This window comes from Pipra filicauda, unplaced genomic scaffold (genome assembly GCF_003945595.2).
Source record: "Pipra filicauda isolate LSUMZ 115617 unplaced genomic scaffold, ASM394559v2 scaffold192_size1418226_pilon, whole genome shotgun sequence".
NCBI classification, from domain to species: domain Eukaryota; kingdom Metazoa; phylum Chordata; class Aves; order Passeriformes; family Pipridae; genus Pipra; species Pipra filicauda.
Window position 1 is genome coordinate 802,942 of NW_024104301.1, and position 23,391 is coordinate 826,332.

The 23,391-nt window shown below is 46.5% G+C and overlaps 2 protein-coding genes across 5 annotated transcripts; one reads left to right on the forward strand and one right to left on the reverse strand.

Moving 5' to 3' along the window:
- Positions 1-57: 57 nt before the first annotated feature.
- On the forward strand, positions 58-11,072 carry RHOF (ras homolog family member F, filopodia associated). Of its 3 annotated transcripts, XR_003544196.2 has the most exons (6): positions 58-305; positions 449-536; positions 7,137-7,246; positions 8,001-8,135; positions 9,361-9,666; positions 10,324-10,411. XR_003544196.2 is itself a non-coding variant. In XM_027739828.2 (5 exons), exons 1-5 carry the CDS (start codon positions 141-143, stop codon positions 10,486-10,488), a joined length of 663 nt encoding a protein of 220 aa, XP_027595629.1. In that variant the 5' UTR covers positions 58-140; the 3' UTR covers positions 10,489-11,072. The 3 variants fall into 3 exon arrangements, 2 of the variants coding, with proteins under 2 accessions (XP_027595629.1, XP_039236232.1); XM_027739828.2 differs by lacking the exon at positions 9,361-9,666 and having other exon boundaries at positions 10,324-11,072; XM_039380298.1 differs by lacking the exons at positions 9,361-9,666; positions 10,324-10,411 and adding an exon at positions 8,966-9,065.
- TMEM120B (transmembrane protein 120B) lies at positions 10,762-23,368 on the reverse strand. Of its 2 annotated transcripts, none has more exons than XM_027739821.2 (12): positions 23,243-23,365; positions 19,702-19,820; positions 18,625-18,741; positions 17,797-17,856; positions 17,152-17,247; positions 16,006-16,095; positions 15,074-15,139; positions 14,112-14,173; positions 13,770-13,862; positions 13,294-13,358; positions 13,075-13,143; positions 10,762-12,859 (listed from the first exon to the last, which is right to left on the reverse strand). In XM_027739821.2, exons 1-12 carry the CDS (start codon positions 23,309-23,311, stop codon positions 12,746-12,748), a joined length of 1,020 nt encoding a protein of 339 aa, XP_027595622.1. In that variant the 5' UTR covers positions 23,312-23,365; the 3' UTR covers positions 10,762-12,745. The 2 variants fall into 2 exon arrangements, with proteins under 2 accessions (XP_027595622.1, XP_039236231.1); XM_039380297.1 differs by having other exon boundaries at positions 12,783-12,859; positions 13,071-13,143; positions 23,243-23,368.
- Positions 23,369-23,391: the final 23 nt, after the last annotated feature.

The following is a 23,391-nucleotide window of genomic DNA, read 5'->3' on the forward strand; positions in this document are numbered from 1 at the left end:
GGGGCCCGGCGGCACCTGAGGCGGCGGCGGCGGCCAATCCCCGCTGGGGCGCGGGCGGCTCTGCCCGCCCCGGGCGCTGAGGGCCGAGAGGAGCCGCGTCCCGGCCGCGCCGTGCCCGCTCCCCGTCCCGCTCCCGCTCCATGGAAGCGGCCAACGGGGCCGTGCCCGAGGGCGCGGCGGGGGAGCCCCGCGGCAGCGCGGCCGCCCCGTCGGGCAGGAAGGAGGTGAAGGTGGTGATCGTGGGGGACGGGGGCTGCGGGAAGACATCGCTGCTCATGGTGTACGCCAAGGGCTCCTTCCCCGAGGTGAGGGGCGGCCACCCCCGCGGGGCTGGGGGGCCGCGGCCGGCCCCAGCCCCTGGAGCCCGCCAGAACCGCTCCTCAGAGCCACAGGATCAGTGAGGTTGGAAAAGGTCTCTGAGATCATCGCGATCCTTCTCCCTTTGCAGCAATACGCGCCCTCCGTCTTCGAGAAGTACACGACGAGCGTGACGGTGGGGAAGAAGGAGGTGACTCTGAACCTGTACGACACCGCAGGTAAGGGGCTTTCACCTTGTGCCTTCCATTTCCCCGGTCCCAGTCGGGCTGTCGGGGCGGTTCCTCTGCGGCCCTGGGATGGGACCGCGCCGGGGCACCGGCCTGGGACTGAGCCCAAACCCGGCCCCGGCCTTTCGTAACTTCAGGCAAATGACCAGAAACTGCGTTTATTGCTGTAAAATGCTGCTCTGGTGAGTGTGCCCCCATTTCTTTTCTTCTTCCTCTCCAGAAGATTTTGCTGTGTCGACTTAAACCAAACCAATATTTAAAGATTGTAAAGCTGGACAGATTTTCAGATTGCTTCTCTGCGAGCGTACTTTTAACATAATATCACAGTTTAGACTGCTGGAGATTAAAGTACAAATGAAACAACCACCGTTACCTGTTGCAAACAAAAATGTGCCTTACAGAAAAAAAAAGGGTCACTTATCTAATGACAGATCTGGTCATGGACTTGTTCATTATCTTAACAACTCAGTTGATTCAGAAACACACACCAAATAGCAAACATATCTGGCGGTATTAAAACCCAGTTCCCACATGCAAAGCATAATACAATCAACCAGGAAAATATTTTAATCTGCTGTGATTGAATAGGGAAGGAGAAAAAGGGTGGTTTGTGTTCAAAATAAAAAGGCCATGGCAGTAAAAGTTATTTGAAAATGCTGATAGTCTGTTCAGGTTCATTTGAGGAACTTGTGAAATGGTTTGTGTTCAACTTCACTCAAAGTTCCCAGACTCTGTTATCCAGTTGCACTCCTAAATGAACCCTAAAATTGACACGTGCTCTGTTTCAGCTCAGTGTAAATCATCTGTTTCAGTTCAAGCCTGTGGGGTTGTTCCAAATTTACACCAAGACAAATAAGAACCGAATGCAGTCCAGTCAATTTAATAGCAGTAAAACGCACTTGCTGTCTTATATACTGCATGTGGTATCTGAAAAGATAATTTTAAAGGCTTTTAATCAAGAAGTGAATTTTATTGCTAATTTTTACTACAGGACAGTAAGATGCTGAGCACCCAATTTGCTGTTGTATCTTCTTGTGTCAACATTACTGTTCTCGAGTGCAGTAGCTTCTACTGAATAGCCAGAGGTTTGTATTTGTCCTAAAGGAAAAGAGAAGGGCTGAAAATCTGGTGTGAGCAACCAAAGAGGGATTTCTTTAATACAGTGTGTTGACACAAAGAACTTCTCGAGTTTTGTTTGCTGTCGGTGTGGAGTGTTTGCCTGTCACACAGTTCCTAGCTCTCATTTAAAATCACCATGCTGCAAATTCCAACATTTGCCTTTGGAGCTGGATCTGGAGATGGCAGTAGGTAGGGCAGGTCCAGGATTGCAGCACTAAACTCTCTCCTGACCTACATGCCCGCTCCTTGCATCACACAGAGCCCAGCTCTGCGCAAGACCTGCAGCCACCAGCAGCCCGGGGAACGCTCCCTGAGCCTGGTGCTGGTGGCTTATCACAGAATCAGGACAGTTTGGGTGGAAAGAGACCTTTAAAGGTCATCTAATCCAACCCCCTTGCAATGGACAAGGACATCTTTATCTAGATCAGGTTGCTCAGAGCCCCGTCCAACCTGACCTTGAGTGTTTCCAGGGATGGGGCAGCCTGTGCCTCATTGTAAAAATTCTTCTTTATATCTACTGTAAATCTATCCTCTGTTAGTTTAAAACCATTACCTCACGTCCTATAATTTCCCTGTTCATGCACGTAACCAGCAGACAGTGTGTACCTTCCACATTTAGTTCATAGCTCTAAAAATTGTCTTGGACCAAAGCACTGCCCCGTTGGAGAACAGAGAGGTGTATTTTGTGTCTCGTGGGACACTTTGGGAAGTGGAGCTGCCACTGTTGCCATGAAAGAGCAATTGCTTTCCGTTTCTCACTTGGAAACCTTGAAACCCAACATGTTTCACCTCCCAAAACGGCATCGTGGCCACAAGGCTACAAGTTTCTAGAGGCTGCTGACACTTGTCTCCTCCCTTCCTGTTAAATTTCTTTCGCTTTTCATGAGGCACAGCAAGATGATTAGGTGCAAAGAAAGCAGGGAGATTGTCACCTTGGTTAAGGCATTTGATTGGGAGGGGGAAATTTGGTTCTGTTTCAAAGCTGTTTACATAGTTTTATGTTACATATCTGTGTCAGACTAATTCAAGCAGCTTTTCATCATCTTTCTGTAACTGGAAGTTATGCTGGAGGAAGGACTCACTTGAGCACACATTTCAATCCCATCCTGTTTTTAATAATACTAAACTGGTGTTGAGCTCCTTAAGGGTTTGACTAGGACCAAGAGTTGTGTCCTGTCCTCCAAGTTCAAATAGTGCAGTGAGAGAAGAGGAAAGGGAGGGGAAGGCAAAGCTGTTACTCTAAAAAGTAACACTGGATCTTCATGATTCCCCCACTGCAGAAAAGACTTCAGTATTTATAGGATCTTGCTCAGAGCAACACTAGATAGAGCTGTGTGTTCTTCAGCATCACGGGAAGGTAAAAGACGGGTTCAGCTCAGTTTAAAGTTAGAAGAGTTCTTTGTATTGTCAAGTCCTGTGCAGCTTGAGCCTTTGAGCTTGTCCTGCTTTCTGAAGGAGAAGGACACAAAAAAAGTACCTGAGAATCAAACATTTCAAGCTACTTTTTGTTGACGAGAATTTTGGTAACAAGTGAAGTGAAGGAATTAGTCTAAAATATCATAGACTAACAATTTTTGGCGAGACTTTTCTGCTGTGCTGCTCTGCCTTCCTCCTCAGGCACCTCTCGCTGTTGCAGGAAGTTGGTGGTACACATACGCAATGGGTAAAGGCTTTGTAATATCACTTGCCTTGTCTGCAAACAGGCTTTGCAGCTGCTTGTTCAGTTAAAAGTTTCCATTTTGAGCTGTGCTCCACAGAGGCAAAGGCACCGAGAGGCAAATGAACTCTGATTTTTACATACTAAGGGAGCAGTGTCGATGCTGTAGCTGCAGTTCAGACACAAGGCTCAGTTCCTGGTGCCACTCAGTGCAGGACTTTCTCACTTTTTTCATCGAGCTGTGCTGGGCTGGGAGAGGCTGGGGAGGAAGTAATGCCTCATCATTGTGGGTGCTCGCTCTGCCTGACAGGAAGCACAGGCAAAGCCTCCAGCGGGGTTTTTCAGGTCTGCGATGACAGATGCACGACAGTCTCAGGCCTTCAGAGGAATTCTAAAAGACAGTGAATGCAAGAATAAGTTTTCATAACTTTGAAAGGGAAGTCATGCCTGAATAGGAAAAAAAACCCAACTTTTTGATTGCAGTGTGCTCCTCCTGCCCTATCTGTCCTCTTCTGCTGGTTTTCTTCCTGTCAAGAATGTCTGTTTCCCAATTTTGTTTTTAAACTGAGTAGTGAAAAAGCATAGCTGGAAAAAAACATAGTAGGAAAACCTACTAACCGTGGCATTCCTGTGGAGCCTGTGGAATAACAAACCAAAGAGGACTGGGTGCATTTCTGTGTGCCTGTGAGGGCTCACCATTGCAGGGTTCCATGTGGGTCCTAATGAATGTGGGATAGTACAGACAATGCATGGCCATGTGTAGGAAGTGCTGGGCTGGGCTGGGCTGGGCTGGGCTGGGAGCAGGAGGTGACATTATTCCTGACCCTCCAGAGCTGGACAGCACTGTTGGACATTAGGGCAGCATATACTGGGCACTCCTGGCCTGTCAAGTCTTGACTTTGTCATTTACCCTCTCCTGGCAATGGATGCTGAGCTCCTTTATGGACTGAGCAACACACAGGCTGGCACTCCTTTGGTGTTGAATTGGCAAAGGGGTGAGGAAAAGCAGACAGAGGTGAACGTGCATGTGAGACCAAGACCTGTGGTTTCACTTCTCCTGCTCACTCTCACCCACCCCCTGAGCTCCCACCCCACTGCAGGGCCTGACTGCAGTGATGTGGGTTATGCAGCGTCTCCCAGAGGAATACAGGAGTGGGAGCTTTGAAAAGAATTAGCAAATTTTAGGTGAATTCAGGTAGGTGGATTTTTTTCTTTAAAAAAACCCAAAGTCTCTGATGCTACACTGAATTGACAAAGGCAGAGGAGTCACAGATGTGCTCACACATATGCAGATATTTAACCAACTCCTCCACAGCGTGTTTTTTGTCAATTGAGGAAAGAAAACAGGTACCTGTGTTTGAGGAAGCACACACAGGGGCTTTGCATATACATTCAGTTACTGCTTATTTTCAGCCCTGTTCCTTCTTTTTGAAATTATTCTAGCAGAAGGCCTAAATCTGTGCCAAATTAACTCTGACCACAGTCTGAGCAGCTTTAGAGAGAAAAAGTCTCCCAGGCCCTTTCTTGCATTTCATCAGCCGCACTTGAGGACAGGGGGTGAAAGGGATTGTTTTCAGTGAGAGGGATGTCTATGTTTAGGCACAGCTTGATCTGGGTCCCGTTACATCCTCAGAACTGAAGAGCTGCAACTGAGCTCTTAAAGAGCAGCTTCCTCTCCTTCCGTGTGAGCTGCAACCACCCAACTGTGACACAAGGGAAGCAATTGCCACCTCACCTTCCCCCTCTGGTCCCTGCACTCTGCCTTGTTCTGTGCTCTGTGTCCAACAGTCCAAATGCACATGGAGGTGTGTTTTGTACAGCAGCATTTTCTCACGCATTTGTTGTCTCAGTTTGCTTTATAACCCCCATAACTGCACAGCTGCATTTGAAGGTGGAGGAGCAGTTCACCAGGGCATATCTATAGTTTTTGACTTGCAAGACAACATAAATCACATCACTGAAGATGCTTTTTCAGCTATCCCATCCAGGAGAGTATGAATTTAGCTGTGTGTTCTGATTCCAAGCAAATGAGTGTGTTTCTCCCAAGGGGACAATCCTGTCCGCCTCACAAATTGCCAACAACAACTTGGAGGACCTTTTGATTTTATAAGCTACATTGCTGAAAGCTGAGAGGCCTGAACTTGAACAGGGACAACCATACACAACACTAGAGGAAGTTAGGAGGGGAAAAAAAGTTTGGCGCATGATGTGTTTAATGCATTTAGAGGATTATCTCGGCAGTAAAATGGTAAATCGGTTGCAAACAAGTAGGTGGATTGGGAGAATAAGAAGGGATAAGCAGTATGGTCTTTGCTCTGTTTATACAACATGCATAATTTTGTCAATTATTTCTGGATTAAACCTTGAGGAATCAAACCCTCTTTGTTCCGCACCTCTCCATGGAACACACTGCTCTTGCAGAAGCTCAAATACAAAGTGGTCCAAACCCAAGATTCCCATTTCACAAACATCTCAGGAAAACTGAGTAACGGCTTATCCAGCAGGAATTGCCTTGGAATAATCTGCATCTCAACTGATCATTCAAATTAAGGAAAGGAGAAAAATATTGTGGAATTATCGGCCTTCTGATATCTGCAGTTCTTCAGACTGGAGACAAACATGTTGGTAGTGATGAGTGACTTGGGACTGAGCCGGCTGCCAGGGCAGGAATCGTTGCTGTAAAGTTGAGGCACACTGAAATTTTCCACATCCCTTCATTTGAAATATCAGTATGAAGATTTAAGATGTGTAACTTCCCTGTAGGGCAGTTTCTTGGCTGTGTGTGGATTGTGGTGATCGTGGGAAGGAACAGCATTCCCAGTTCTCCTTTTGGAAATTCAGTACATCACAGAGACATACCTGAATCCAACAGCAGCATTCAGGTGGCAAATACATCTTCTTACAGACTTTCTTCCTCATTAAATGAAAAAGATTGGGGTTTCCCCCTGAGCCGCCAACCATATCTGGGAATTACTGCTTTCCAGAACTTAATCTCTCAAAGCAAGACACCTCCAGACCCCGGCACAGTGATTATTGCACATTCATATGTACAGCAAGGGGAAGAGCACAGGTCTGAAGCAAATCAGCTTCCTCTTGTCACATCACATGCTAGAATATCCCTAATCAGAAGTATGGCAAATCCCCCTGCTTTTCCAGACTTCAGCAGAATTCCTTAAGATCTGCTGGGGAGTCCTGCTTCAAAGGCCAGCTAAGCCTGGCTTATGCTGCAGCATGGCTTGTACAAGCATGGCTCGTACAACCCTGTGCGTGCTGCTGCAGCTGAAGGCACCATGTGTAATCTCTGCTTCCTCTCATCCCACCAGGCTGGGAAAAGCAGGTTTGCCACTTTTTTCTGCTTCAGCATTTGTGTCTAGCAAATACAGTGTTTCTTCTCCTCACAGCATCACATGTACAAGTGTATTTGGGAGAATGCAGCAGCCACTGCCACACTGCAAATGTTTTAATCAATAACCGTCAGATTCCTCTTGATGATTTTGCTTTTGAGCAGCAACTTGGCAATCAGTGGTTAGAACTGCTTCTAAGTCCTTAGCAGGTGGATAAAGCAGGCTTTTTATTAAAACCTCTGCAGGTTTAATATTACTGTTATGTGTTTTATATTGTAAACCATCAGCTTTGTCATTGAAGGGGAAGCTCCTGTACTTAAGGGAAGGAATTTTACAAGTATGAAAAACTTGCAGTCTGTACAATTATAGTGTCATTGTTCTTGGTCTCAAGTATGTGTCTGTGCATATTCCCATCATACTGCTGGTTCAGGACAGAGATTTCTTTTATCCAAACCATTCTCTGTGTCTCAGGGCAGGAGGACTACGATCGGCTGCGACCTCTTTCTTACCAGAACACAAATGTCGTGTTAATTTGTTACGATGTCATGAACCCCACTAGCTATGACAATGTAGCAGCCAAGGTAAGAGCCTCTCCTAATTGCTTCAGCCTTCTAAATGAATTACAGACGCCTGATATATGACAAGATGTCAGATTAAAAATGCTGATGCTTTTAATGTCCTGTACCCTGGGTGTGTAGATGCACAGATCACTCATGGTGTGCTGAGCTGCAGGTCACAGACCTTAGACCTGGAACTCAGCTCTCCACGGCTCAAAAGTGCTCAGAACTGGGGTTGAGACACACTAAAAAGATCAAAGAGCAGTGGTGAAATCACTGCTTTATCTGTAGTGATGTCAAACGACCAACAGTGCACATGAGCATTTGAGAGTCAAGTCTACTTCCATCACATGCATATTTAACACAGGAGAGAGATGAGAGCAACCAATTGTACCTACTGGGATTTCTGTAATGCTTCAAAGCAAAACTTAGTGCTCTTGTACACAGTACCAGCAAAACAAAGCAAGACTTGGTCCAAATTCTGTTTTAAATATGACTTTAGAGGATCTCATCTGAATTTAAACAGATGTTAAATAAGCATTTTGGCCTAGTGACAGATGCCACTGTGTTTTTATACAGCAGCTGACTTTGGGTAGGACTTGTAAACATTTCTGTAATGTAAACAGAGCATGTTGGGCCCCCACCACTGGATAAACCACTCCAAAACTCTGAAATTGCAGCTTATGTTAAATGCTGGTTCTGCTCTTCGGCTTTATTGTTTTGATTTCAGGAAACAAAACCAAAGCCAGATGTAAAAGTTTTGTTTCTCTACCACCAGTGGTACCCTGAAGTGAATCACTTCTGCCGAGGGGTCCCGCTCGTGCTCATCGGCTGCAAGACGGACCTTCGGAAGGACAAGGAGCAGCTGCGCAAGCTCAGGGCTTCCAAGCAGGAACCCATCACTTACAGCCAGGTAAATGCAGGGCTACTTAAAGGGGTGGCCCCTTAGCAGGAGGTAAAGCACACACAGTAGCACTGCTCCTCACGAGGACGGTCCCAGACACTCCAAAATTAGGTGATTGCAATGTCCAGCTAAAGAAATGACTGGCAGCCAGCACTAACAGGGGTTTCTGTAAGTCCTTCTTGGAAGTGGCCAAATCACCATTTTGACTGCAAAAGTAAAGAGAAATAAGAGCATTTTGCATATTGTGGGGTGTCTGAAAGGACACTACTATCTACATATTTTATTCTCTTTACGTGTCGTTCTTATTTCCTTTCCCAGCTGGGTTATTACTGTTACAAATTTGTAAGCCTTAACAAGTTTGCTGGACTCCCTTCATAATTTTTATTAGCCTGCATTGCAGCCATCACTGGTGCTTTAATCAGGGTTGGGATAAAGACTGGAGATGGTAGAACACACATTACGAAATTAAATATACTGACTGTTCTGGAATAAATGTGGTTTGCAAACCCTATTTAAAAATAAATCCTTCCAAGGAAAATAGCAAGAACATCTGCAAGGCTTCTCTAACATGAGAGGCTTTTTTGAAGTCTCTAAAGCAATACTAAAACCCCTGCATATTATCAGATGTTTTTAAGTATTTTGAAGCAGTGAGACTAATAACTAATGTTACATCATTATAGCTATAGCTATAGTATAGCTCTCCTAGGTACAGGAGAAAGTGATGGAACAACTTGTCCCATGTCACACAAGACCTTTTTGCTCTGGTCTTCCACTTTTTCTTCTTTTTTTTTTGTTTTGTTTTTTAAAACTACAAAGCCATCCTTCTCCTTTCACCTCAGAGCAGCAGCTTTTGGACTGTTTGAGACACATGTCCAGGGAACAACGTCAAGAGCACTCCGACCTTGAATGAATCACCACTTTTGCTAAACAGCATGAAAATAAACTGCTAGTGCATCACCACAGAACCATGCTGGGCCTTTTAGTTTTGTCTCCCTTGCACACAAGATGAGATCCCACCCTGTCACTGTGAACAGCTGCACACTGTCCCTCATTTGCACGAATAACTCCCTCCACCACCCTCGCACGTGAGGCTCAGGGCAAACAACAGACACTTCTGGCAAGTCTGCTGAGGCTTCATGCAGTTAAATTCAAGGGCCCACCTGATGTACAGACTTTGCCTACTCTGTGAGCCCTCCCACTTGGTTTTTCTCCCCTGAAATATGCACTACCTCAGTCTTTTACAGCTGGTGGCATCTTGAGTCACAGGACATGATGCTTCCAAAGCCAGGCACAGAGGAGCTGAACAGTCTCTGCCAGCACTGCAGCTTGCAAACAACTGGAAGGAGACAAACTGCTTAAATATGAAGAAAATCCCCCTATAGAAGCCCAAGTGCTCAAGTGACTCCACTCCCAGGGCTTATAATGAATAAATGCACTTTGTGAGTCGTGGGTTGCAGACCTGGAATTCACAGTGAAAGGCTCACAAGCATTCAAACCTGGGAGCTGGCCCTGCACTGACAATAAAAGGATCACAAGCAAAGTAAGAAACTGCTGTGTTTTGTCTGTAGTGATTTCACACAGCCAGGATTGCATGGAAATGTTTTAGATTCGAGTCTGTTCCCATTGCATGCATTTGGGTGAGGCTGGGAAACACAGGCTCCCATTTGTGTACATGAGGAGTTTGGCTGAGCCCTTGTGATGCTTCAGAGCACAAGTCAAGGTTCCTGCACGTGCACCAGCAAAACAAGGCAAGGCACCAGTCCAGACTCTGTTCTTGCATGTGACATTCATTACTCAAGGTGACATCACAGAGTAGTTAAGGTCAGGCCTGAAAAAAAATATTGCCATGTAGACATCTTATCCTCACTTAAGTATCTACCTCAGCAATTAGTTTAAAGAAATTCAATACTGAGAATATTTTTGTGCTATCAGGACTCTGCATCTTAAGAGTCTCTAGTGCTCTGAACTCTCAGGCCAGGCTCTGGATCAGCATAGTGGAAAAACCCCAAGTTTATTTACAGTGCTTCAGTGTATTACTAATACCACTCACTCTGGCACTGCAGTCAGAGGCAGCTGCTTTCTTCCTGACCCTATGATACAAAGATGTGCAAAATAATTCCCCTTTCTCCCCATTTCACTTTCCTTCTCTCACCCACCAGATTCACATCTTTTCTTACCTTTTTTTTGTTCTTTCCAGGGAGAGGCAGCTTGTCAGGAGATTCACGCAGAGGTTTATCTGGAATGCTCAGCAAAATGCCGGGAAAACATAGAAAATGTTTTTAAAGAAGCAACAACCATTGCACTGAATGCCATGAAGAAAGCCAAGCGCCACAGGAAAAGGAAAGTGTGCTCAGTGTTATGATCTGGACTGCACAAGAGCCAAGTGATTCAGATTTTATAAATAGTTTAACCTTAAAGACCTTTTTTTTTCATTACATGTTTGTACTCCTAGAACAGTTTTTATTTTAAAATTTTAATTATTTTTAGTATTTTTGCACTTTTGTTACGTTGTTCTCAAAGTTTTCAAAGCTCTTTGTCACAGTTAACTGATGCTGTGTGCCTTTGCCCATCTGGCTTTTGCTTCTAACTGCAAACAACTCACTATTTAAATTGCAATGAACAGCAACCACTACTGTATGACTTAGTGGCTTTTTTATTTCTCTGCAAAATAATTGTGGCATGTTATAGCTACAATTTGCTGTCTTTTTCAAGCAGAAAAGCTGAAAACCCACATATTTTAGAAGTAGTGATATTTAAAGCAGTTTATCAGGCACCTTTGAAGAGACAGAAATTAAGTTTTGTCTTAACTATAACTGTACATTGTACAGATTTTGTGTAACTTTATCCTCTGCTTGTTACATGAGCAGCTGGTGAAAAATTCTCTTTTGGAGCAAGTTATCATTTTTGTTTTACATGCAGAGTAAAGAGATCTTGATCCTTGAAAAATCTTTTGTTTGTTCTTCTCTCAGCTCGCTTTGATTTAATTAAGGCTTGTGAGTCCCTATGAGCTTAAAATGGAAAATTAAAAGAAGTAATGCACACGTTTGACTATAGAAAAATCTTGAATTGTGCAGCCTTTTCTCCACAAGAAGACACTTGTCAGTAAAAGATACACAGCCACCCATCACCTTCCCCAGTACAAAACTGAAACACCAACGCACAGGAAGTGACCACATTTACCATCAGCTCAGTGGAAATCTCTCAGAGTTTTTACTCTGAGTTTCTCATGCTGCAGAACTCACGTTACTCACCCCTGCAGAACCAGCTCCACTGCTCAGATAGAGCAGGTTCCAGCATCACTCTCAAAATAAAGCAATTTACATTTCATAAACTGAGAGTTCAAAGGATTTAAAAACCTCACGGGGTGTGCAAAATTCAACATAACAAGATGCAGCCCAGCTGGTGTGAAAGTTGTTGAAAATATTCAAATTGCAATTCACTGCTCATGCCCACAGGCCAGTGACACGGCAAAGGCAATTCTGCTTCTTTGCAGCAACAGCACTGATGGAACCACTTCCATCTGTGCTGTGTCCCTGTTTCCTCATGAACACGTTTAGGGGAGGAGGGCACTGAGTTCAGACACTGCCCAAGGATGTGCCCAGTTTGGGCTTTGTGCTGGCTCAGAGGGAACCTTCCCCACTGAGGAAGACACAGCCTGAGGGAGCTCAGTGCTGCAGCTGGCTCAGGATGCACAGACATTACAGCACCCAAAATAAGGGTGTTTTAACGAGCAAGTTTAGGTTCAAGCAGCACAAGGAGTTTAGCAGGATGGCAGGCACTGTTTGTCCCATGCCACCCTCCTGAACCAGTGTTTACAAGTGCAGCATCTGAAGAGAGCATTTAATATTTCTGTCCTCCCCTTTCCAGAATGCTGTTTCAAAAACCAACCCAAGGGCAGTGTGTGTGTTACTAAAAAGGGGCTGAAGCAGCTGCATATTGAATGGTTTATTTTAGGTCCTTTCAGGCCTGCACAGATGACTCGGTCTCCCTGGAAAAGGGATAGCAGACTTCCCTGCCATTTAAAAACCGCTTTTGCTTGCTTGATTTTGTTTTCTAAAGAGAATTTCTCTTCTTTAAACAGCTTTTTAAAAGTGTATATAGCAGCAGTATGGTACAAAGATGAGCACTTTCTTTTCACAGTACACACAGGTTTAGTATTGCCACTGAAAATATGCCTTAAACAAATGCCTTGAAAAACAGCATTCGCTCTGTATTCCTGATCCACCCAGAGTGTTTATAACCCTTTGCAAATTCAATTACCAGAATTTAAATAATAAAACTGGAAAGTGTTAAATATCATTCCAGAATTGGAATTACAGTAGATCCCACATTCCCCCAACGCTGGCGCTTTGCCAGGCAGGTGCATGCTGCTCTATATACAGAAGAAAAAAAAAACCCAGAAGCAAACATGTTTTATATTAAATATACATAAATAGCAGGACTGCAGACTGGAGAGCCATGCTTGAGATAATACTGAGTCTGTGCTGGCAGAGTCCTTTGCCAAACACGGGGACAGACGAGTCCTCCCGAGCCCATCTGTCCGAGCTGGGCTTTAGTAGGATCTGTCCCAAACCCAGCCCTGCTGCAGGCAGAGGGATGCACACTATGAATGGGGTGGTTCACAGCTTCTTCACTTTGTCTTTGTTTTTCTGGAGTTTAGTGTGCACCACCTTGAGAGTAGTGAGGAAGTTCCCGAGGAAGAGCAGCAGGAACGTGAAAGCCAACACAAAAACCTGAGAGGGGAGAAGAAGCTGCATTTACTACTTTTTACTATTACAACATGGATTATATTCAACACTGCTGGACTCCACTGGACATAGAACCGGCCCTGTGCTGCATTATGCTGAAATATTTAATTGGAGTCAGATGCCCAAATATCTTTCAGGATGTGGTTAAACACCCCCTCTCCCCCTGCTCCGTGCTTTTTCCGAGCAGAGCCAACACACACCTGCCATTCTTTGCACTCCTTGTGCCTTGACAATCCGAAAAGCGTGATTGCATTATATAGCTGCCAGAACTGCAAAGGGATAAAAAAAATACATTTTCATTACTAGCAAAATAAAAATGAAACCCTGGGAACATTCTTCACGGGTATGTGTGATCCAAAGCACCTTCGTGTGGTGCTGTGACACTGCACCCAGGGGGAGAACGGGACTGCCCAACTTACATGCCCGAAGAACAAGAAGGGAAGGAGAAACGTCAGCCCCCGCCACATCCAGGACTGAAATCCTTCTGGAAAAGGTTGACAGACAGGCAGAGTGTGAGCACAGAAGAGCCAGGACTGGAGCTGCAGCTCTTCCCCACCCAGACCACCCCGTAAGGGCTGTTCCTGTCCTGCTCTGCAATAACCAACCAATTTGAAGGTGGGATAATGGAAGGAGGATGAAGATGGGGATAACCAAAACCTCCGTCTTGACCCCCTCAAAAGCTGACAGAGATCAGATCCCTCTGCTCCCGACCCACAGGACCTAAGGAGAAGGATAAAAACCTTGCTCTCCTTCCTGCCTTGGGACACAGGCAGCAAGGCAGGGGGGCAGCTCTGCAAAGCTCACTCTCGAAGGCCACACAGCCCTCTCCCTCCCTATCACTGCATCCAAAACCTGTGCCAAAACTGTGCAAAGAAAGTATTGCAGAAAACCTCACCCACTGTAAGGTCCAAGTGGTTTCTCTCCCCCAAAGCCCGGAGCCTATAGAGGCAGCCCCTTTGGTAATAATACTGTAGGAACTGAACACAGCCTGGAGAAGGAAAGAGAAGACATTACTGCTTTGGCTATTCTGAGGTATGATAAGTATCAAATTACTTTAATAATATTTAATCCAAGAGCATTTAATTATTGCTTATATTTGTAGACTGCATATTTGTACACTATCTTTATATTCCTAGTTTAATACTCCAGTATTTACCAAACAGAAGTGTTTTCTTCTAAGCATGTAAAGACACAAAATTACTTTATGCTGTGAATTAGCAAGGTAAGAAATACTCACTCTGAAATATTGAAAATGCTAAAAATTGACTGCGAAACATCTGATACATGAGTCCATCTGGCCTGGAAGCAAAACACAGGGGAGGTCCATTAGTTTGCTAAAAGCAGGTGACATGACACCCTTCCCCTTTACCACCAAGCCTCATCCCATTAGCAAACGAACCAGCAGCTGGTACCCAGCCCATTCCACCCCACTGGGAGCCCAGAGAGGTGCTACAGCCACACAGAAAACACTCTCATTGATTAGGTTTCCCCTCTCCCACATGTATAAAAATCTTTGCCATTATCCCAGTTTTCTTTAGGCAGCAAAGCCATTCGGCATCATCCGCATCAAGAATCCGAGCGGTGGAGAAGGGGGGGGTTGTGCTCATTATCCTGAGGGTAGTTCAGGATAGATGGAGGACAAGGGATCTTCTGCTCCAGCAATTATATCATCCCCTTACAATTTCTAATAATTAAAACAAATTTTAATAATTAAATCTAATCAGTTCATGCCCAAGATGAGACGGGTTGAATGGGGGCTGTCCATGGGGTGCATCGCTGGGTTGTCTGACACCACTCCCCTGTATTTTTGGCTTTGGACTCTGTAATCAGGATTTAATAAAGGCACCAAACCTTCATTTTGTGGTGTCCTTCCTCTACAGCAGCAAAGTGCTGCTCGTTTCCTTACTTACAGAGATAGAAATTTGGAGCCTTGCAGAGGCTTTGCTACCACCACCCCAACTACATTGTAAGGTTTGTGTTTCTTTCTTTCTTTTTTTTAAACCAGCAATGTAAATACAAACTTGCAGTGTTGTATTTATCACTGGAAACATCTGTAACATCAAACAAATATTAAGTGTGATGCTCTGCCATGAGCCCATGTGGCCACAGCTTCCCTGTCACGCTGAATTTGAATGCTCAGATGACATAAACACCATGAAACAGGCTTGAAGCACCTCGAGCAGGCGACAGCAGACTCACCACGTCAACATCACTCCAGACAGGAACGTGGAAACGTAGTGATGGGACACCCACCAGCCTTTGATCCTGAGAAAAAAACAAATGTGGCAGTTAAGACAAGAAACATGGATTTCAACACCAAAGCCCAGCTTTATGGACAAAAATGATCCTGACTTGGGAAGGAGGGACAGGGAACAGAACAGTCAGCCCAACTCAAGCACAAGGGATGCTGCAGAACACTGTCCTGGCAGTGTGGCTTAGTTGGGAGCACAAATCCATGGCATTGGAGGGAGGCTCAGGACCAGGGCTCTCCAGCACATCCAGCAGCAGCAGTCCCTGGAGCAGGAGGCACCTCCATGGCTAATGACACACAAGTGTCAGCCCACACACCCTTTTTTTCCCTGCCATGGAAGGAAGTGACGTTTCCAAGGCCTTCCTATGAGGTGGCTGGTTCTTTCAGACATTAGCACTAAAGGGAGCTCAGAAAACAACAGTAAAGTGAGCAAGGGCTGTAGTGGAGCAGAATCAAGAAGGGAGGGGCTGCTCCAGAGCCAAAGCTGCCTTGGAAACTAAGCCAGCATGGGTTGATTTCGGGCATTTGGCCATGGATTGATTTGGGGCATTTCTGACCAAAAGTGTGTGACCTCTGACACAAAGCAGCACACTTACACCCCAGGCCACACCTACAAACCCCACAGCTACCATAAACATCCAACACTTTGGACCAAGAACTTGGGGACTTCTAGGAACTGTAACTTCTCTCTCCCCAAATTTCAGGTGGCCACATCTGCCCTTGGAAGCAACCAGGAAGGGGGATGGAGACAAGACCCTGCAAAGAGGCATCAGCATCTCATATTTGCTGGGCTTCAATGCCAAGCTGAATCCCCACTTGTCTCTTATTTTCTTTTAAGGACATTTCATGCTCTACATGGTTTTTGCAGGTGGCACTGTACCTTGATCCATTGCTAATGAGAATGCTTTCCCGTATCGTCAGCGTGCAGTAATACCACACTAACAGAAAGTTAAACACTTCATCTGTCACCCTGTTAAACAGAAAAAAAACACAGAGTTAAAAAAAAAATCCTGTTCATTATAAAGATACATTTCAAAAAGCCCTATTTCTCCTTCCTCCCCTTGAGTGAATGAAAACCTGCCAAGTGAGGCCACAGACACAAAGCCCCAGTCCTGAATGTCTCTAACCCTCAGGCAGAACCGCACACAGACAGCACTTGAAGAGTTCAGGGCCATTTCCCCCCTGGGAAGTGCCCTGTGATATAACACTGCAGATCCTGAGCTGATAAGCAGGTATGCAGGGATGACATTAAGTCCTTCTGAAGGAGAGAAAGCACCATAGAAGCAGAGGATGATCCAATTTGGAAAGGCATTTCCAGGCTAATTCAGTGAGGAGATTTCCATGAGATCTATATAAATCCAATCAACTAAAAGAACGTAGAGCATTACCCTCTGAAGGGGAAAAAAAAAAACCACCAAAACTTTGTTTTGCCATTTGCAAACTCCTGAAGCTAAGGGGATTTGGGGCAGTCTCTGTACAGGGCAGCATCATTCCTGGTACAATCCTGCATTCACCCAGACTCACAGAGACCTCAGGGAAGTGTCTGGCTCCAACTCCTTCCTGGTTTTCAAGCAACACTAAATACTAGAAGCTTGTTGGTGCTCAGACACTTATCACAACCTGGAGATAACATTTCAGGTCTGATTATTTCATGCAAATCCTCTCTCACTGCCTTTGCAAACCCAGAGCTGCAGCATGGTCCCTGCCCTGGGACCACCCATGTACAAAAGCAACTGCTTGTTCCCAAGCACAGCATCATGCCAGAAAAAAAAAAAAAAGAAATCAGGAAACATGTTGTTTGACTCCTCTCAGTTACAAAAGACTCCCAAAAGAGTTTAAAAAGGCAAAACAAGTACCTAAAATACAGACCCTGCTAGAGTTGAAGAGGAGCAGAAGGTGTCCTGCTGTCCAACTGCCCAAAGCCTAAACACTACCAGAGTCCATCTCACCATCCTCAACAGAAGTCAGTTCCAATCCAGCACACTTTTATTCAAAATACTTGATTAAAAGTAAAAATGCAGCTTACCTATAGTGCAGAAAAAACCTACAGGCGACAGCCCCAAGTAACAAGATTATTGTCAGATAAAGTTTGAACTTCTCATACTCGTCCTTGTAGGCAAACCTGGAAGGGAACAGACACTGTTTATGGACACAAACAGGTGTTTGACCACAATGGGGCTTCGCTTTTTTCAAACCAGACACAAATCCACATGCCAAGCCCAGAGACAGAGATTTTGCTGAAACACTTAGAAAAGCAGTAGATGGGTGAAAGGCAGAGTTCTGCCTGCAGGGAGGGCCTGTCTCTGCTGCAAGACAATGGCTTAACTCCATCAGCTGGTTTCTGGGTTGGCACGATAAGATTTAAAACATATAAATCTCCATTTTCTGCAGCATTGTATGCCTGAAGTCACAATACTATTTTTCATTGCAAAAAGACCCCGCCCTTACAATTAGACCACAGGCTGGGCTGGGCTTAAAAGCAAGTGATGGACAAATTCAATTGTAGCTACATGAAGCCTTAGCTTGTTCCCATGTCATGGTCCAACTTGCCCACCCCTGACATTTCACTCATCAGATCCGAGAGAAACCCATTCCCCTCTCTGGACTTTAGTGCAGACTCACAGCTGGCCCCAGAGGAACCCAAATCACACGTGTGGGAACACTCACTCACTTTGCTTGGTTACTCAGGAGAGTTACATTCACGTTTCCCAGCACCAGATTCAAGTACAGGCTGAAAGACAAAAACCAAGAGCAGACCCAAGTCAGTTGTTTTATTTGAACATCACAGGATGACCCAGATTGAGTTGATGAGACAATGTCTCTGCCAAAGCCACGTTTGCTGGAGGTTTTTAATTAAGGCAAACTGGAGGGATGGACCACAGAAGAGGATCTAAACGTGGAAAGATTGGTCAGCATTTCCAAGAAGTTAAAGAAGAGATTTATTTTCCTGGTCCCTTTTCTGCACTACAGTCTAAGGATGAGATATGTAACATGCACTCTCCAAATCCAAAAATAACAGGGAGGAATTGGAAGAAAAGTTTCTGGTAGAAACTTCTGAGGGGCTGCAACATTGCACAGCGCTTGACAATTGTCACAAATCTGTCCTGACAACCCCCCCGAAGGAAAGTATAAATTCAAAGTTGGTTGAAAATGTTATTTAAAAAAAAAAAAAAGAGAAAATTCTTATGCTGATTCAATCCTTTAAAAAATTAGCCCGGAAAAACATCAGTATGGAACAGTGAACTGCACAATCCCTCACCAATGCAGGTTACTTTCATTTTAAGAGAAAACCTGCACTGCCCACACACAGTGCATTTACATACACTCACAGCTCATGAATTCTGTGTACCACTGACACAGCAGCTCAGCAAGAGATTTATGACTAATCCAATTTCACATGTCTGTCTTCAACATGCACCTTATCCTTCAGGAACAAACTGCTGAGAATACTTGAAAAATCAGCCTTCCTGGAGCGTGTGCCTCCCCAGGGAACACGTACCCGTTCTTCTTTGGCAGGTAGGCTTCCATGTCAAAGAAGGCATTCTGCCTCTCCTTGATCTGGCTGCTGATCTCCTGAAGGAGAGCAAACTCCTCAGGACTCGCTCTGGGCTTGCACCTGCAAGAGCACAGAAACAAGATATTCCTGTTCACGTTTTCACCTCCTTTTTATTTAAAGGGAAAATAATGTTGTCATAAAATCCACGCTGTTAAAAAGCTGACTGTGTGAGGTGATGCCATAGCCCACTTTGCTCCTGTATTTCTGCAGCACCATTTGGTTCACCACGACTTTATTTCACTGCCAGGTTTATGCTACAGTAAGTTACTTCAACCAGCTGGTTTATAAATCAGCTTCCCTTTTCATCAGCTCAGTGACAGGACTGTGTGCTCTTCCCTAACAGAGCACTTTGGGAATTTTGTGCTTTATTGCAGGAACTCCTTCCACCTTGGGAACTCTGTGTGTGGTTTCACACACTGCCCTTACCGAGGCTGCAGCTCTTCAGGTATGAAATACTGCAGGATGTAACAGGACACAGAGCTGATGATTTACTGGCAAACTGTGGTTTTAGCAATTAATGTAAAACAGAGAGCAATGTGCAGCAGAGCCAGCAGCCCGGGGTGTTGGAGGCGCTGTACTGAGACCTGCACACCAGGAATTCAGCTTGTGGCTCCTGGGGATCAGCCAAGCAGCCAGAGACAGCTCCCTCCTGTAGATCCACCTAGGGGTAAGTTACACCTCCAGGTTTGAGGATTGATGTTGCTCCTCCAGTTGCAGCCTATGGAGCAAAGCTTTGCTCACCTGGCAAAACCCACAGACCAAGAGCTGCAGGGACACACTGCAAGGATGAAACCCACACTGGCTCCCTCAAAATCCTTTGTTTGCAGGACTCCATCTCTCATACAGTTATTAACGTTTTACCTGGCTATAATATGGAGCAACTTCAGCACTGCAACTGTACATTAACTGTACATTAACTGCAGACTGTACATTAAAATGCTAAAAATCCAACCATTTGAGCCCTTTGGGAAGGAGAAACATCCCATCCCTGCCTCCTCCCCCCTCCAGGTCTCCCATTACCGTTGCAGGCTGTGCTTCAGATCCCTTAGTGTCTTCTTCTGCCTCTGTATGGAGCTGCTGCAGGCTGTCTGCAAGCTGGTGACTTCTTCCAGTTTCTGCCTGTAAACTTTGTGTGTTTCCTGCAGGAGAAGAGGAGACAGTTGGTAGGAAGAGCCCTTCTAGGTTACTCATGGCATTTGGTCCTCCCCTCCAAGGGAAGCAAGCAAACCCCTGGTTTTTGAGAGTCAACAGGCACCCCTGCAAACAAGCAAGGAGGGGGTGATGCCAACCAGCACAGATCCAACAGGGCTTAAATGGACACTGATGAAAGTCCTGCAAGAGGAAAAGCATCCTCTCTACACTCATCTAATTTCCTCTTTCTAATGAGCTTTCCCACTCAGGAGCTCCTCACTCCAGTCCCACCCTGCAATGAAGCCCCTAATCCTTGAATCTCCTAATCCTCCAATCTCCTAATCCTCCATTTGATCCTGATCCATCTCCATCAAATGGGTGGCTAAATCACAGAGCAGGCACTCCAATTTCACAGCCAGATTAAATCTGGAGGGAAAAAGATGATGTGGACCTAAAGGGGAGGGGAAAAAAGATACAAATTCAGGCCAGGGGGTTTAGGCACCTCCTGGCCACCGCTGCCATCCTGACCCTATGGATGTTCAAGCAACCTACTGCCCCTTACTCTGGTTTAAGAGGTCTCAGGAAGGGTTCACCAGGCACCAAGCAATGACCTCTGGGCCAACTGTAAGATCTATAATGACTTAGAAATCAGAGTTTGCAGAATTAGTGCCAAGAGACAGCATAGGTAACACGGCTGTTGGCACGGCTGCTTCATCTGCCAACACTTCAGTGACTACAGAAAATTCCCACTGCTTTTCCCAGAGCATAAACATGGTGGTAAAACCACACAAACCAAATCTTTGCTCTCCTTTGTCAGGATCCAGCTGGTAAATGTTTGTTATTTACAAAAACAAACCACAACAAGCTCCAGTATCCAATTTAAAGACCTTAATAACCAAACTAACCATGTCCAGGCACTGCAGCTCTCATCGTTTCTGGATCACTTTGGCTTTGCTTGGCATGGGCAGGACTTCAGGGCTCCCTGGATTGCAGAGCAACTCATCTTGCTTCTCTAGATGTCACGCAACAACATCTTATAAAAGGCTGATTCAAAGGGCGTAAAAAGCTCTTTGCCAAAAAAGGGTTCAGGTATTTATTGAAAACACGAATAGGCGAGTTGAGAGCTGGTAAATTTTACCCCCAGCCAAAAACATCAGGATAATGGTTTGAAAATGACACTGTTGTTTAGAAGAACATAACATTTGCTATAAGTGGGGTTATTTATTTGCCAAGAGAGACTAGTGCTTACAAGGAGACTCACTGACAGCAGGGTCCTAATCCAAATCTTGTGACATGTTCATTCTCAGGGTTTAAATTAATAAACTGTTGCAGAGCAACTTGCATTTTTTCCCACATCCCTGCCCCAAAACTGAAACACTCCACAACCCTGAGCTCTGTCTCAGAGATGAGGCGCTGCCCTGGCAACCCAAACAACGAAAATCTGCAGAAGTGGTGGTTAGAAGAGCTTTGCAAACCTGAATGTCCCCAAGCCCATCCCACGAGTCCCCACTGCCCCAGGGGGATGCTCAGTGCTGCTGTACAGCAGCACCAGCCCCTCCAAAGCCCCCCACACCCAAATACAAGTGCAGCCCCCAGGGCCCTGTGCCAGCCAGCATGGCAGGGCAGGAGCTACAACCAGAGCCCAAGATGCAGCCCCTGACCCAGAACTTACAACACAACTATAAAATACGAGATGAGGCAGGAGTGCAAAAGAAACACAGATCATTTTGCCCCATGGGGACCAGCACTGCTCCCAACACACCAAAAAATCTAAGCACCAAAATTTATTTTCCCTGCTGGCATTGCAAGGGAGACCGTTTTAGTGGGGGTGACCAGAGTACCTTGGGAAATACCCACAGAGAGCTCCTTCAAGCCATGAAGAGCAGCTCCTGCATGGTCCTGGACCAGCATTTCCAACTGGAGATGAGAGTCAGGGCAGCCAAAAAGGGTGCCAACAGGAGGAGATGCAGGCATGGAGGGGGGTCAAGCTGCTGCTGAGGAAAACAGGCTCCTCAAGAGCAAGAGATGCTGCAAGTGCATCCAGAAAGCCACGAGCAAGGGCAAGTATGAGTGGACACCCAGATGGAAGTACTTTCTTACTCTAGAGTTGGGGTTTGACTTGAAGCCAGTTCAGGAGTACAGGACCTTCCTCCAAAGCACATTTAAGCACCACCAACATCTCGTGGAGCTGGAGCAGAATCATGACCTCTCTGTTCCCCTCTTCTGCAACATGTAAGAACTCCCTGATCGTGGATGTTATTCCAACTTTTTACCTGGCCAACTACACCTCATGCCACCAGCAGCTTCCATTCCACTGAGAGGCATTTCCACTTTCCTTTCGTGGGTGGGGAAACTGAGGCAGGGACAAATTATTGACATTTTGCTGTGGTTTAGGTCAGACTCAGGTGTTTGTTGAGGACAGTCAGCACACACAGCAAACAAGTGACCAACAAAACCACACCAGCTGGTCTCTCCCAGCACCCAGCCTTTCCTTCTGCTAACAGACGTGCAACCTGAACTGACTTTTAATTAAGAAAACGAGCTAAATCTGGAAATCACACTTTTTTTCTTGTGCGCACGTTCTGTTTAACAGCCTAAAAGAGGCTAAAACAGCCTCCAGAGTGAGAACAGCCGGTGGTACTTTAAAACAGGCTTTAAGATTTAAAGCACGTGTGTAGGTGCAGCACTGATGACATGCAGGGAGAGGAAGGCTTCTGGAGGTAAAAGCATCTTGCAGAACAGCTCTTGGCCCCTGCTCTGAGGCCTCTCTGTCCCTCAGTGCACCTTTGAGAGATGGAGAACCAGCACTTGAAGCCCTTGTACCCCATCACGGGAAATCAAACTGAGCAGAGACGCTGGCAGGGCAAGCGCTGCCTCCGCTATTCTTTGTGCCGTGCCATGGGCACACGGCCACTCCAGGTCCCCCTTTTCCATCCTTGCTCCGGTAGTGGGAAGCGCGGCACCACGTCCCCTCGGTGCATCCCCAGAGGTAGCTGGGGCATTGCCATGGTTCGGTCCGGATGTCCCAGATGTGTTCGTAGTACCTGCCTGGGGTACCGGGTGTTTGTGCCCCGCACGGATGCGCATCCCCGCAGCGCTGGGCATCGCGCGGGCACCCCGCGGCCAAGCCACGACCACGCGTGGCCGCCCCGGGCGGGGCGGGGGCGACCCTGCGGGGCTGCCCCGGGGCCGGGGGTGCGGGGGGGACCCCCAGTCCCGCTCCTGCCGGGCCCCCTGCCAGCCTGGACGCGGGGGGAGAGCCGGGGCCGGCCCCGCGACAGGATGCGGAGCAGAGCCGGGGAAGGGCAGTGCGGGAGAAGCCGCAGACGCGCGGCCGGGCGAGGCATCGCGATGTCCCGCATCTCCCCGCCCGGCAGCCCTACCCCGCATCTCCCCGCCCGGGAGCCGTGCCCCGCCGCGCCCCGCTCACCTGGAGCTGCCGGAACTCCTCCTCCAGCTCCCGCCACTCTTCCCGGCCCCGCTCCAGCTGGTCCCTCATGGCGCGGGGCCGCGCGAGCTCCCCCGGCCCCCGCCGGCGCGCGCCCCCCGGCCCGCGGGCCGCGTGCGCCGCTGACGTCA